The 15,859-nt window shown below is 41.8% G+C and overlaps 2 protein-coding genes across 2 annotated transcripts in view; one reads left to right on the top strand and one right to left on the bottom strand.

Annotated features, from left to right (window-relative positions):
- Positions 1 to 10,038, top strand: part of SCCPDH (saccharopine dehydrogenase (putative)) — a 22,238-nt gene extending 12,200 nt beyond the window's left edge. The window contains exons 8-12 of the mRNA XM_019526931.1: positions 875 to 994; positions 1,077 to 1,133; positions 5,446 to 5,557; positions 9,246 to 9,327; positions 9,770 to 10,038. Of these exons, the coding sequence (XP_019382476.1) occupies positions 875 to 994; positions 1,077 to 1,133; positions 5,446 to 5,557; positions 9,246 to 9,327; positions 9,770 to 9,875 (477 nt within the window). The 3' untranslated portion in view covers positions 9,876 to 10,038. The remainder of the gene's footprint in view (positions 1 to 874; positions 995 to 1,076; positions 1,134 to 5,445; positions 5,558 to 9,245; positions 9,328 to 9,769) is intronic.
- A 2,857-nt stretch (positions 10,039 to 12,895) lies between these two features.
- LOC109304232 (kinesin-like protein KIF28P) overlaps positions 12,896 to 15,859 on the bottom strand; it is a 33,062-nt gene continuing 30,098 nt past the window's right edge. The window contains exons 13-14 of the mRNA XM_019526713.1: positions 13,770 to 13,920; positions 12,896 to 13,518 (exon numbers count right to left, since the gene is read on the bottom strand). Of these exons, the coding sequence (XP_019382258.1) occupies positions 13,295 to 13,518; positions 13,770 to 13,920 (375 nt within the window). The 3' untranslated portion in view covers positions 12,896 to 13,294. The remainder of the gene's footprint in view (positions 13,519 to 13,769; positions 13,921 to 15,859) is intronic.

The raw sequence follows: 15,859 nt of genomic DNA, 5'->3' as shown, positions 1-15,859 counted from the left end.
GGTGTGGTTGGTGTGGTGGTGGGGGGGTTTTTTTTGGGGGGGGGGGGGAGTTTGGTTTTTTTTTAAGATGGTGCAACACATTATGAACAATTGCCCAATTAGATCATTTAATGGCCATCTAAAATCAGTCCATGCAGCTACCCCTGAAACAGTCAAATGGTTATCAAATTTAGATATTAATCTATGTTGTAATCCTAAAATGCTATATGAAAGAAGGATTGATCTTCAGTCAGAAGTTAGTTTATGGATTTATTTTTTTAAATTTTTTTTGGTACCCACATTTGTTCCTGGAAGCCCTGCTGACAGTAGGGTTCCAGTTATTTTTTTCCTTTTTATTTTGTTTCCTCCAGCTTTGCTTACTTAAGTACAGTCTTTCTCTGGGGTATGTCCTACCCCTTGGTTCTGTGTAATGTAATAGATTATGGGAACAGTGAAGTCCTGTTCCCAATTTGCACTTTATGTGTTTTGCTGTATGCTTGTGAAATTTCGATATACATATTCAGAACATCACCAGGAAAATAAAATTAGTTTAATTTGTGTTTGAGGCAAAAAAAATGCAGTTTAAAGAAGAAAAACAATAGTAACTTGCATGTCTGGTTTTAGGCCTCTTTGTACGGTTCCCCTTTTTATCATATCCCTTCCTCTGGAGGTATACAACAAACTTATAATGGTTTTCTTTCTGTTTATTGTGACTATTGAAAATGCAGCATTAGTCAGAAAAGGTGGTTGGCATTAAAAACTTCAAAAACAATTGTTAACATCTTTCTATTGTGCGATATCTGGATAAAAGCCTAGTAGGACAGCTTTTTGTCTTGGCAAGATGCAAGTATTTGTGTATATTTTGCACAATTAATATCTTATGCTATTGTCTTAGGTGCAATATGCTGCTTATGCAGCTGTCGGTGGTCTGACCTCTTTTGTTAAGCTGATGTTTGCTGGCATTCTATTTCTTCTCCTTGTGAAGTTTAGCTTTGGAAGAAATCTCCTAGTAAAAGTAAGTGTGTTATCTTCAGACATGTGGTTTACTTGTGTTCATGCCCCATCCCTAATTTAATTTTGCTCTTTTTCTTTTTTAGTACCCAGAATTTTTTTCTGGAGGCCTTTTCACAAAGAAAGGACCAACACAGAAACAGGTAATTGTTGCTCCACCTTACTAAAGTCACTGATTGCAGAATAATGATGAGGCACAGTCTGGAATCTGCCATTTAGTGTCATTGGAAAGTGTTTTCTCCATTCTTAGATCATATTTTAAAAATGAGAGCACAGTCATAGAATGCCTATTTTAAATATTTGTTTCTTTTTTTTTCCATCAAGTATCAGTCAAGTCTTCCACTGCTTACAAAAGCCTAACAGTATTCCAGTATCTTAAAATTAAATAAGTATGCTACCATCACAAGTCCAGGTGTGTCCTGCAGATCAGTTTGTACAGTCATTTGGATGGCCAGCAGAGATGTGGGTTTTCCAGAAAATTTAGAATGGGAATATTTTCTGGAAAACTTTCCAATGCCCTAAATGGAGCACTATCTAATTCAGCATGTTTGTTTGACTTGTATTTAGTAGACAAAACTAAAAAAATACCCATGTTAATTTTATGTCCCAATAGCCACAAGTATTTGAACTGAAATATTTGATTAGGAAAAAAAATTAAATACAGCACACTTAACATGGTTTAAATGTTGTATTCAGACAAATTCAAAGCTTTATGTGGAAAGGAATTGTTTTTATTGGAGTACTTGTGAAGACAATACACAGTAGCATGTACTGCCCTTACATTGTTTAAATTTAAGAAAAAAAATAAAGGCACTGAAAACTGTCGACATTAATTTTAGCACACCCACAGAACTGTGCATGATATGCCGTGACTGTCCACTCATCTACTTCAACAGTTCAACTCTTTTTCCACTGAGGTCATTGTGGCACCTCCAGTATCACCTATCACTATCTGTAGAATCACTTGCACAGCTTATTAGTTCCATTTCAGAATCGGATGGAGGAAAATCTGATTCAGAGCTACTTGAACCACATTCTCTTTCGCTAGAGGATGGTTTTACCAATGAGTCTATGGGCAAGGGCAACTTATCATCGCACTGCATCTTCTTCCCTAATTGTGTGTTTGACTGATTCTCCAGAAGCAAGATATTTTGACAAATAGAAACAAGCTTAGTGGTGCATTCATCTATTAGTCTGTTTCTCTTTTTTGCCTTGATTGCGCTGAAAGCCTTCCAGTTCATTTCACAAGAAGCTGCTGTTGGTGGAATGCTTGGGATCCTTAGAGCAATCCAGACAGCAGTTGTGTGTTAGAGTATCCCTTCCACCATGTGAGAGTAGACTTATTCTCTGCTGCCTGCCAAATGATGTCTTTGCTCCAAAGTTTTTCTTTTGCTTGGTACTTGGAAATGTCAGAAATCATGGCTATTTCATCGATGTTGGGGACATTCTTAGCTACTTCTATAATTGTATCGAGATCAGTAGATAATTCATCTTCTGATAAATATTGTCCTCTTTGTTGAGGATTCAGAAAGTTTGATGCCAGATAAACTGGATGAGAGTAGAACTCAGATTTTGTAGTAAACATTTTACTACTATTTTGGATAGAGGTGAAAAAGGCAAAAGCTCAATTAGATTTTCATTCAGCTGTCTGAATATCTCTGGAATATTTGAAAGGCTTGGTGTATCTCCTTCAAGTTTCATGATAGCCATTGAAACTGGTAGTACCAAATTGAATGCTCCCTGAACTCAAACCCAGAACACATCCATGTCAAGAACCTGCTTCGAAAAGTTCATGGGAATAATAGATGACACAGTATCCCAGATTGAAGTACACTGCAAACAGTTCTTTGTGCACAGCAAACTATGTAAACACTTTGTAGCTGAGCCTCATCTAGTTTCTCGTGACAATAAAAGTGCACTTTCCTTCCCCTGCTTCTCTTTCTGTAATTTCTTCAAAGTCTGATTAGCAGCATGATGATTGTTGAATACCTTCACAGTTGCTTTGCACTTTGCCAATATTGTCTTCATTGTATTCACACTGACTATGTCTTTTGCCAGAAGATTCAACCCATGAGCAAGACAGCCAAATACTATTAAATGAGGATACTTTGCCTTTAATATTTGCCATGCAGCTTTCATGTAACTTGCATTATCAGTTACAAGGGCTTGTACCCTGGAGGGCCCTGCACTTTCAGTCTCTTCGCTAAGTAATATGGCTATGTATTCACCTGTATGACAAGAAGATTTGGTAGCAATTGCTTTCAGAAATACTGGTTTGGGTGTTGCTAACATAATGTTCAGTACAGGATTTCCTTGGATATCAGTCCATTCATCTGGCATCAAAGTCACTGATTCTGCTTGACCAATCCTTTGAATAACCATTGTTTGAACTATCATGGTCTTTATCTAAGAGAGAATGTGATAAGCAATAACATGACGGTAACTTATATGATGGGTGAGTTAGTTTGTAATGTTCCTTCCAGTATTGATTTTCAGTTATGGAAAGAGGTGTACCACTTGCAAATATAGCACAAGCTAATATTTCATCTGCCTTTTCTTGATCTTCTTTTGAAATTTTGTCCACTAAGCTTGACAAAAAGCTTGACTGTTATGAATGGCTACTCATGGTGGATCGCTTATCTGGTGACAGTGATCTTGAAAGCAAGGATCCTGCTGCTGCCTCCCCCAGAGCTGGCAGCACAACATTTTCATTTTCCATTTTTTGCAAATCTGCTATTTCACTTGAGCTACCAAGTTCCTGCATCAAAAGGGGGCTAAAGATTTTTACTTTAGCCTATTCTAGTTTGGCCTCATGCATCAGAAGGAGGAGGCAGGGAGCTTGCTTCCCCCCAACCCTCCCTGCCAGAAAGAACACTGTGCTGCTCAGTTTGCTGCTCAGTTGCCCTGGGACTGCAGAGCCAAAGGGAAGTATAGGCTGGCCTCTGCCATTGGCCAGAGAACTAAGCTTGCTCTGCTGGGTTGAAATAGTTAACTATATATCTGTTAGATAATTTAAAAAAAAATGATTGTTAAGCCTAAGCCACTTTGGGTGCTTAGTGCAAGCAGAAAAGCAGTATACAAATGTTTTGAATAAATAAATAATAGTCCAGAGTTGCATTAACAACTTCTAAAATTATAAAGTTTTAAAGCAGTATAGATGCTAGTCTGTACTGTGTGTTTAACACATTAATTGGTTTACTTGCATAGGATTCCTGAAGTAGACTTTTTTTTTTTTTTTTAATGATGTTGTTCCATCACTTCATTGTATTGGCTTTCTGTATATGGCTTGTACTCTTTCAGGACAGTTTCTATATATTGTTAAATGTTTCTTCATTCTTGTTGTATTGTTAGCATACTCCTGCCCACAATATTTACATCTACCAACTTTCTTCCTTCCTTTAGTGGCTTGAACTTCGCTATAATGATGCCACACACAAGTGTTTTTTTTTTTTCTGTTTAGGCATTATTATGACTACTTCAAACCAAAAGCACTAAAAAAAGTTACAGATCTTATGCAAACACTTCCAACTTCCCCTGCTCAAGAGAAGAAAGACACTGCTCTGTGTGTTTTGCTTTCACTTGCAGTCTGAGATGAAATAAGAATTTTAGCTTTGGTTTTCATTTGATCTGTACAGCCAATTAGGTGAATTCATAACTTGATTTTTGGTTTGGATTATTATGCGAGTGTATTTACCCTCCTGTTTACAGATCAGTAAAACATATATGTACTCTCACACATTTCCTAGGGTTAATCACCTGGAAAATATTAATTACAGCTTTGAAACTGCCAAGCTGGCCTAATATTTTATTGGCATCCATTCATTGTTACTAATGAATTTTATGAAATGATGAATTTTTAGAGATGGAAAATTTCCAGTGGAAAAATAAAACGCTGAAAATTTTCTGCCCCATATCTCTGATGGCTAGGACACCAGAATCCCCACTGAGTGGAGAGGATAAGGGAGGAGGCAAGATGGTGGGGAAACAAAACCAAAAGCACCAGTAAGGACGGAAGAACTGCCTCAAAGGATGTGCATTCACCAAGTAACCATATTTTTGAGTGTTTGACACTAAGCTGAGTATAGCCACCTGAGGACCACAGAGCTATGGATTATTGTAGCAAAGTTGATGCAAGACAAAAACAGTTGCAATCCTTTTACCAGACACAACACATGCTTCCAGCAACAAGGAGTGACTGAAAAACTAAGGGTTAATCTGTGCTACTTTAGTACTGCCCCGGCTGCATCTACTGTGCCTGAGTGAGAAGTAGTGTAGCTGCCTAAGTGTAGCACTGCGTGTGCTATTAAGCTCCCCAACAGCTTAATTTGCTTGTGACCAGGGGTGCAATAAGGAGGTGACCCTTCCTTCCAGTCTGGGAATGAGCAAGCATGATATCTCCCTGTGGTGAGAAATTGGATGCTTTAGAAATGAATTGACTTGTGTTTTGTATTGCAGATTGATGGGTCATCCTTTACGTTTACATTTTTTGGTCAGGGCTATAGCCAGGGCCAAGATCCACAACATGGCAAACCAACTGTAAAAATCTGCACCCAGGTGAAGGGACCAGGTAAAGTTGTAATGCTATAGCCATTTTAAAGGCCAACTGTTTCTCATGTATGCTTTTTTGTTTTCTTAAGTCATTATTTTTAGGATTGTAAAGATTTTTTTATTCATAACTAGAATCTTTGTGTCTTTATAAAGACACAGCCACATGGCAATCTGTGTTTTATGCATATTAGAAGAGCAAGCAGCTGAAGTGCAGATGGGCTACAAATGAAAATATGCAATGTCTATATGGAAACAATACTAATAAAATTTAAAAAACAAGTTTGTTTGCTGCAGGTGCTATTGCCACCTACTTACAGGTGAAATACTTAATGTTTTATGTTTTTATACAGAAAACCAGATCCCAACACTAGTCGTGAAATAACAATAAGATTGAATTAATTATCAGCCATTTCTAACAAATAAGTAACTTTTCCTTATTTAAATAAATAGTCTTAAACTGATTTTTTGGAGGGAGGGGAGAGAAATTTCTATGCTACTAAATATCCTAATTTTGCTAACAAGGAGATGTTTGTTTACTTTTTGGCATTAGTCTCTTGCTTCCCAGGCTGGAACGGTCATGTCACATGACAGGAAAATGTTTCACCATATGCTTATTAGAGGTGCACCAGTACATTGGTTGCATATTGGATTGGCACCAGTAAAAGGAAAATTAACGTTATCAGCCTTTTCTCCGGTGTAGCTGATAGTGTAACTTTAAATATAATATGTGTTCTGGCTGGGCCCCCGGACACCATGTGCATGGGCACAGCTGCTGTGCACATGGCCAGGAGCACAACTGGGAAGTGTGGAGAGCAGTGTCTTGCAGGTAAGTCTGGAAGGGAAGAGGCATGGGGAGACAGATTGAGTCCCCTACGGTGAGGGAGGGAGTGGGGCAGGGGCTGCTCAGCCGGCTGCTCAGCCAGGGCAGTGAATGGGACCCCAGGGCCAGGGTGGGGAGCAGCACGGAGCCACGGGCAGCTTGTCCAGGGTGCTGGGGATGGGGGAGAGATATGAGAGGGTGGTATGTGACCCCCTAGATTTGAATGCGGGCCAGAGGCAAGCTGCCTGCTGTGGGCTTGGGGCCAGGGGTTGGAGTGGGGCAGGCCTAGCTGTGTGGGGCTAGCAGTGCTGGGAGGGGTGGCTATGAGCATACTAAGGCAAATATTAGGGTGGCTATAGTCCCCCCATGGTAGCCTTGGCTCAGGGCACTCTGGTCTGTTGCCTTTGCCCTGGGAGACCCAAGTCACCTGTGTGTCCCTTGCCTGCCCTGCAGCTGGGGGCTCACTAGGGTAAAGCAGCAGAGTGGACTGCCCCAAGCAAGGGCTGTGCTTGTGGGGGGGGCTATAGGTACCCCAAAAATATACCTTAACCCCCCCTATAGCCACCTCTCCCAGTGCTGCTGCCTGCCCTGTGCAGTTGAGCCCACCCAACTCCCCCCCACTCCAAGTCCAGACCCCTGCACTGCAAGGAGGCTTGCATTGGCCCTGAGCCTGCAGTGGGCAGCCTGCCTCTGCCACATGCACAAATCTGGGGGGCATATGCCTCCCCTGGGGGGGGTAGTGCAGCAGCAGGGAGCTCCCCCTCTCCCCCCGGTGTCCTGGATGGGCCACCTGCAGCTCTGTCCCATTCCTCACCCTGGCCCTGGGATCCTATTCACTGCCCTGACTGGGCAGTGCCTGTCCCTGCCCCATTCCCTCCCTCACTGTGGGGCCTCTATCTGTGCCCCCCACATGCCTTCCCTCCCCCATGCCCATTCCCCTCCACAGACTTTCCTGCAGGGAGCTGCTCTCCACATTGTCCAGCTGCACTCCTGTTAATTGGTTCTCAGATTGGTATCAGCCAACATGGCTGGTTAATAATTGGCTATTGGTATGGGCTAAGAAAATCTTTATTGGTGCACCGCTAGTGCTTATGATTGTTAGAAGCTGGCCCTTTACTCCACTTGCACAGGCTAGTGACCAGGCAGCAGACAGAATCATCAGGTCCTTGTGCTTCCTGATCAACTGGATCAGGATGGGGTCTAGTCAGTGTTTTAGTTCTGATATTCTAGGACGGGGTGGGCAAAATACGGCCTGCGGGCTGGATGCTGTCCACCAGGCCATTGTATCCAGCCTGCGGGGCACCTAAAAATGTTAGAAAATTGATATTTATCTGTTCCTAGCTGCTAGTGAAAGTTGATGGAGCCAGGGGCAGTAGGACCCAGAGGGAGCTGGCAGGAGTCAGGAGAAAAGCCAGCCTAGCCTGCCCCACCCTCAAGCCCCTCCCACCCCGAAGCCTCTGCCTGCAGCTGGCTGTTCCAGCACCATGTGGCCCACAACTGCATTGCTGGACCACTTGTGCACAGTCCCGCTGGTACCCCAGGAGCGGGAGGGAGGAGTGTGTGTCTGTGTGCGTGTGTAGATGGGGAGGGGGAGGAATGCATGGTGTGGGTGTAGTGGGGAAAACACAGTGTGGGTCTAATGGAGGAAGCACATGTTGTGGGGCAAAGCACAGTGTGTGTGTGTGTGTGTGCGCGCGCGCGCGTGTAGAGTGTCACTGCAGACCCCCCAATACCCACAACACCCCACTTATGCACCCACACTCTGCATGCCTATCCACAAACTCCCCCCCACACCCTCCTCCACATACCCACACAGCCCCCCACAAACCTGTATCCATCCCCTATGCCTCCCACAGTTTACAAGAGTAAGATTTCATTTTAAGCTTTTGTGTGATCACCTCTATGTACACTATATAAACATGTAAATCGGGACAAAAATATTTTTGAAATCAAATTAACAAATGTTGTAGACGTTTGCTTTTTATAATATAATTTGGTATTTTATGGCAAAGCTTGCCAAAAGGAGTATTGCTGGGGGCAGGGGCTTTTGGTGGCAAAGGTCAGCGGTTAGGGGGTAGGACTTCAGGTCCCAAGATGGGGACCTTGGGGTGCGGCACCTGTCAAGGGGTGGGGCAACTTTCCAAAACTCAGTAAGCAGCCCTCCGCCCAAAATAATTGTCCGCCCTGCTCTAGGGCGTGCTGGTGGGGTCGGATCTCTTGTCTGATACCCTTTGTTGAACCATCAGATATAGCAGATAAAACACCTCTGCACTCAGAAGCCAGTGCCTCAGGACTGAGTCCTCCAGAACTTCACACAGGTTGTGAACACTCTGGGCTTCTTGTTCAGTAATGTAGCAGGAAAGCAAGGAACACAGATTTTGAAAGGACTGTCTTAAACATTTTCAGGTTTAATGCCCGAGAAGCACCATCCCTTTGTCTGAGGCCACCCCTGGAGTCCGTAGTTGTTCATCATATCAGTCCATCCTGCTTCCTTTCTTTTTGCAGGTCCTTCCGCGTTTGTGATAGTGGCTGGTCTCCTGCACACTGGTTCACCATCTCTGCCATGTGCTCCATTTAGGAAGCTCCAAACCAACTAGTGGGTTTCTGGAGAATGATCAGCATTCCATGGTGGTGAGCCAGTTAAGAGACACCTAGTTGCCTAGACTGCAGAATTGTTGACTTCTGAGTGATAGTCCTTTTGAACAGCTCTGCCAGGCAGGGCAGTCTCTGAACCATAGAATAATAGGTTTCCTCTGAACATTCCCAGATGTGTATTTAACACACACAACACAATAGAATTAATCTGATATAGGCACACCCCCATTATGCCAGAGGAAATTCTGTGCACCTCCCTTTCAAAAAATGGCTTTGTTTTTATTTTTTGCAGATGCTGGCTATGTTGCTACCTCAATAGCACTAGTTCAGGCAGCTGTGACGCTTCTGAAGGATGGAAGTTCTCTTCCTAAACAGTGAGTCCCTGTTTCCCTTATATATTAATCATTTGATGCTACTCTTACAGCAAAGTACTTTAGTGTGCCAAAATGCACGTGACTGCAGGCATACGTTGTGCTTGGTGAGCCCAGCCAGCTGGGGGCCTGTTCTGCGGCTCAAATTGCTGCTGTCCTGGGCGTGTTTATAGACACGGTACCTGGAAGCATTTGACTTTGGCTTGAACTACTCTGGAGTTTGTTACGTCATGTTAGATGTGTAAATGCACCCAGTGTCTCTCAGCCTGCTGAAAGGACACTGAGAATCCTGTGTTCTCTTCTTTATAGTCAGGGCAAATACTTGTTCAGGGAATCATTGAAAATTCAGTCCCATCATTTGAGCTTTGAGATTAAAATCATGGATTACACCAATGATTGAATAAAATACATATTCATGGCTTTCTAATTCCTTTGTTGTTAACAGAGGTGGTGTTTATACTCCAGGAGCGGCTTTCTCTAAAACAAAACTGATCGATCGACTCAACAAACGGGGCATCGAGTTCTCTGTTATTAGCAAGCCTGAAGTCTGAAGTTGCAAAATAATTCCAAGGAAAACTAAAATTGCATGAACTAACAACTTCTGTGGTTTAATTCTAAGGTACCAAAAAAGTATATTTGGATGTAAAATCTAAACAAGACAGCTCTGTGTAAATCAATAAAAATATTTACAAATCAGTGACATTCATAAATGCAGACTGTGTACTGTTGCTTATACTGGAACAGAAATCAGTATGGTGGAACAGCTTATTTTAAAAGAATTGGTACAGCCCATGGGATAGATTTGTCTAAGGAAATTGCTGATTTGGTACCTACTTAAAAGTCAAAATAAATATTTATACATCATGAAATAGGTAACAGGCTTATGTGCGTGTTTAGGGTATGACTATTTATAGGATCTCTGTAAGGAATTTCCAAACCTTTCCAACATGCAGTTCTGGAATAAGCTTCAAGTTACCCAGAAGCAGTAAAGAAACAGTGCTTAATTATCAGTTTGACCAAGAGCTTACAAAATAAGAATAGTCTAGATAATTATTTTAAACAGTAAAGTGCCTTAGCTAATCAAACTAGTGGCTGAGTACTAATGACTATTTGGGATGAAGACACTGCTTACTATGCTGTCTTTCAGCTGAAAGATGTTAATATCCTTATTTCAATATATGACTGGCTTCCATTTCTTAATAAACATGTCTGTGGTAGTTTTAGTATTAGGAAGAGCCAACTTTATTGAAAAATGAAAACAATGGGTATGTCAGTCAAAGAAAAAAACAACTATTTCTTCTGACAGTAAGTTAATGTAGTTCAATTAGGATCAAACTAACAACTAACTGGAGCAGGTGTACTGTTAATTGACAACAAGTCATTTTAGTAAAATAGTACATAGGAAAGCTACATGTAGGAGATGTTTCAGACAGCAGCCTTGGTCAATTTTTTTTTAATATGTTAGCACCTTGGCTACAATTTGAAGATATTTAGTCATCTTTAATCTTTTATATAAGTTTTCTGAGTAATAACAATAAAAGTTGTGCTGCTTGGCTTTCCAAAATAAGGTAAATGAGATGACATTGACCATACAAAGGCTTGTAAGTATTGATTACTTATTGTAATAGTTATAGATCTTAACCCGCCTATTTCCATAGTGAAGATTTGCTCAAACATTTGTTCATATATTTTAATGCACTGACAAACTAGTACACTAAAATTGTAGCTTTTAATTCATTCCAATGATTGCTGTGATTTTTAGTAATTATTTCATGGTGACTTTTTAGATTTCATGAAATCCTCTTGAATCATTCACTTCAGAGTAGTTTAAAGTAGAGCTCAGAATGATTATATTAAGGCCAGTTTCTAAGATTTTGCTTTGGCTGCATGAATACAACTGACCCATAATAAAAGTTTAATATGATCAAACAGTCTTTTAGAGTTGCTCCATGTTCACGTGTGGTCATGAATTCAATCCTCAATGCTTGCTGTATGCTATACTCTCTCTCTTCTTCTTAACTATAAGAGCAACATCATTTTTCAACTTGCATATGCCAGATTCAAGTTGCTCCCCAAAATCCTTTAACATACATGACTGTCTCTCTGTAAAAAGACGCAGCATCTGTAAGTTATCTTCCACCTGGAAATACCAATAAAATTCATGAGCATAATTATTAGATTGGAAGTGCATGCCATTTTATAGGTTTCCTACATATGGATCTTTTTGGTTGCTTGCTAAGGCAGCAATTGAAACAATCCAGAGATGGTAGCAGGTAAAAGTTTGATTGTAAACTCAGTTTGGAATCATAGTTGCGATTACAGTTGTTTTAGCCTCTCAGCAAACTAGCAAACATCATATAACTAACTAGGTGTCAAAAGGGAGAGAAAAGAAAAGCAGGTGGGAGAGCTAGATTGGTTTTTGGAAGATGGTGAGCGAGTGCTCTTCATCACTGTGGATTCCTGTTTGAAATCTCTGGGTTTATCTTGTGAATCACACTTGTGTGCCTAACATTGCGTGGCACCCCTGAAAGGGTCTTGAGGCATACTGCGAGCACAGCTTTAGCAGGAGCATGAGAAAGTAAAGTAGAGCTGGAAGAGACCTCACAAGTTGATCTGGTCCATGACTAAAACATCCCAGCCAAGCATCTGTCTAACCTGCTTTTGAAGTTTCCAAGCATGGAGATTCCACAACTTCTCTAGGTCACCTGTTCCAATGCTCAACCACCCTCAGAGTCACAAAGTTCTTCCTAGTCTTCAGCCTAAATTACCCCTGCTTCATCTTGAGGCTGTTTGTTCCTAGTCCTGCCACCTACAAGCAGAGAAAAGCCCACCTCCATCCTCTCTATAATCTCCCTTCAGGTAGTTGGAGACTTACCAAATCCACTCACCCCACCCCATCAATCTTCTTTTCTCCCTAGTTTTCCAGACTTCTTCATAAATATTTTCTCTGGGCTCTTGCTCGACTCTTTCCAAACAGTCCATATCCTTGAAGTGTGGAGGCCAAAACTGGACAAAATATGCCAGGTGAGGCCCTACTAGGGCTGAATTGAGTGGGAGAATTGCTTACCTTAATTTGCAAGCAACATTCCTGTGAATACAAGCCAGGATGCTATTGGCTTTGCTTTACAATGAAAGCACCCTGTCACTTGTTCAGCTTATGGCCCACCATAACTCCCAAGTCCTTCTCTGCAGTACTGCAGTCTAGCCTGTCATTCTCTCGTCTGTATTTGTGCATACAATTATTTCATCTCAAGTGCAGGACTTTACATTTGTCCTTGTTGACTCTCAGCTGATTGTTTGCAGACTATTTCACAAGTTTATCCAGGCCATTCTGGATCCTAGTCAAACTCTCTAGGGTGTCTGCAAGTCCACCTAACTTAGCTTCATCCAGAAATTTACTAAATGTGCATTCGATCCCATCATCCAAATCATTAGTAGTAGTGACTCACCAGCTTCTACATGGTGGGTTATGAAAACATGGTATATATATATTCCAGATTGCAAGGAAACATACTGAACTTTACTTGCAGGCCTTAATATGCAAGGTCTGTTTGTAGCTTTAATGTGTCCCAGGATAAATCCTAAAAAGGCTTATTGGATAAGAAGTACTAACAGTTTATCCCAGTACATCACAGAGTGCATCCTGGGATTACCTCATTAATGGCAGAAAAGCAGCAGTGCATTCATCTGTTTACTAAACCCTGATTGGAAGAGTGAATTGTGTACACGCCAATCCTGGGATATTTCTGGTCCAGGATAAACATGGGCACAACTTGTCCAGGGGTAAATATATCATCTATTCCTAGCCTAAGAATGCTGACAAACAAGCTCATGGAAACAGGTTTGTTCTAATGCAAAAAGCAGGAAAGGAAATAGTTGCAAGAAATAAGAATTATGTCACCTGCAATCCTGTAGTAAAAGCTGGTGACATAAAAGGATCTTAAATCTGAAGAGGCCCAGTTCCCATTTCTTAAAACAACACTTCAAAAATCAGACATACGGGGGGTTTGCTGTGCTTCAGCTTCAGAAACTGTCCTCTTACTACATTCATGTTTTGATAGAAGACCTTAAGGGCTTTAGCAAAATCACTGTCATAGCTGGTCCGGTGACGGCACAGCTGGTCAGTTCCTTCTGATGAGAGAGGTGGTTTTGTCATCTTAATTGTCCATTTGTGAGGTGACTTCATATTCTTACCTAAAGTGAAAGACAAAATTTTTATTAATTATATTACTACAGTCAGAGGCTGATAGAGACAAAAGGTTGATTCTGCATTCTTACATTGCTGTTTAAAAATGGGAATTTCATCCTTTTGCTCTTGTCAGAGAAGAAATTCAGTGCCATGAAACTAAACTAACATTTTCTTAGAACCTCCTGGAACAGGTGGTGCTTGGTACATATACCTGAACTGTAACGGAGTATGCAACTGTATAGCATTTTGCACTAACTTTCATGGTGTCCTGTGTCCCATTTCTTCAGCTGCTCCTTAAGAAAAATATTTTCTTCCCTTAGAGCTCTGTTAATATCCCTCAGAAGCTCAGTTTCCTGTTCCAGCTTCAGTAGCTTCGTGTAGAGTTTAGACATTTGGTTTGGTGCATCCTATTAAGAAAAATCCAGTATGTACCTAAGTAGTTTTAGCAGTCTAAGCAGAGTATTATAAAAAAAAAACCCTTGCTGTTATTGCTTCATAATTTTCAAAGCCCTTTTTCACCCAGACTTGAGTTTTGGTTGGAATCATGTAACTGGAAGATTACATACACACACAGCCTTCACCCTAGCCCAGGGTTTTCAACCTTTTTTAAGAAGTATACCCCTTCTGGTGGCAGCAGCTGGACATGGGGGAGGGGAGGGCTTGCATGCAGCAGCTGCAGCCACACCCCACTTTCCCACAGCTGGTTGCACAGGTGGCTCCATGGGCTGCTGATGGGCCTCACTGTGGGAAAGTGGCGTGAGGCAGTGGGTGGCACAAGGTGGTGGATGGTGGCGGTAGTTGCCATATGTGAGGCCCTCCCCTTCCTCCCCTTGGCCCTCCTGCCTGGCTCCTGGGAGGCAGCGACATGGGGTGGTGGGTAGGGGTGCTTCATCCCTGCCTGCCGGCACGTACCCTCTAGGACCTTTTAAAGTACCCCCAGGGGTATGTGTACCCCCCATTAACAAACCCCTGCCCTATACTGTCAGATGGGTGGGGTTGGATGCAGCCTTCATTCTGGTATCTCTTGTGTTCCAGTAGCATGATGCTGATCTCTTTCAAATGTTTTTAAAAAGACACATATCTGTTTTGAAGGGTGGCAAGATTAGGCTATTTGTTGCTAACAACTTTGGATTTTTGATGCATAGTACAGAAGAGAGGAGCAGAGGAGGAAATAAGTGGGAGGTTCAGGGAAACACAGTCCCAGTTAGGGTAGAGGGATTTGCAATAAGCCCAATTGAAGGCAGCAAGAGTGCTTGTGTGAGTAAGGGAAAAGGAACTGTTTCCCTTGTGAAAATGAGGTGAGAAAACCTATCAGAGTTAGTTTGTTAAAAAAAATGCAAGAAAACCCTCAGTGGGATACAAGAAAGAAAGAAGTGAGAGAGAGATTTGACAAAAATGTGCAAACATTTTGGCAGACACAAATGCATATTTTTCAGTGGGTACAATATTTGAAAAATTAGACTGATCACAGGGAAGATTAAGAGGCATAAAAGACTCAGATGAACTGGATTGAAATCAAAGGAAACGGAAGAACAGCAATAACAAACATGTCTGCCATAGGTGTCTTATACCTTCTTTTTTTTTTTTAAATTAGACCAGTTATTTTAAACTACAGTTTTCCTATTGGTTTTAATAATTTTTCAGGTAGGTTTTGTTTTGGCTGTAAGAACTTGGTTCTGTTTATTTATAATTTAAACTGTCAGGGCTTATACCATTTTAGTACCATAATTTATAATAAAGGATGCTTAAGAAAATCCAAAGCATTCTATTTTTCATTCATTCAAAAATCTTATAATACGTGCTAGCAGGATCATATATTTCTCTGTTAGAGGATGTACAGGAGGGACAGGACAGGGAGGAAAGGTGGGAGTGTGGTGCCCTACATTAAGCAGGAATACACATCATCACCAGGTAGCACAGAGTCAGAGGAGGGGCACACTGAAGTGCTCTGGGTTAGAATACAAGGCAGTCAAAGGGAAAGAGACTTAATGGTGGGGGTCTACTACAGACCTCCCAAACAAGGGGAAGAGCTAGACCAGGAATTCTTAAGTCAGCTCATGAAGGTAGTTAGGTCAAAAGACGTCATCATGGGTGACCTGAACTTTCCAGACATCTGCTGGGAAGAGCAATCAGCCAGGTCTGACTGCTCACGTAGGTTCCTAGCCAAAATACAGGACCTCCATCTAACCCAGGAGGTGCACAGCCCCACCAGGGTAGACGCCTTGTTGGACCTGGTGCTGGCCACGGGTGACGACCTGGTGAGGGGGCTGCGGGTGCTCGACCACCTGGGTGACAGTGATCATTGCCTGCTGGGATTCACCATCCAGCGCAGGGTGGCAAAGGCCT

The sequence above is a fragment of the Gavialis gangeticus genome, unplaced genomic scaffold, assembly GCF_001723915.1.
Source record: "Gavialis gangeticus isolate Ggan-Ray unplaced genomic scaffold, GavGan_comp1, whole genome shotgun sequence".
Classification (NCBI taxonomy): Eukaryota; Metazoa; Chordata; order Crocodylia; family Gavialidae; genus Gavialis; species Gavialis gangeticus.
Note: the sequence above shows the minus strand (reverse complement) of the source record. Positions and strands in the feature narration are given on the sequence as shown.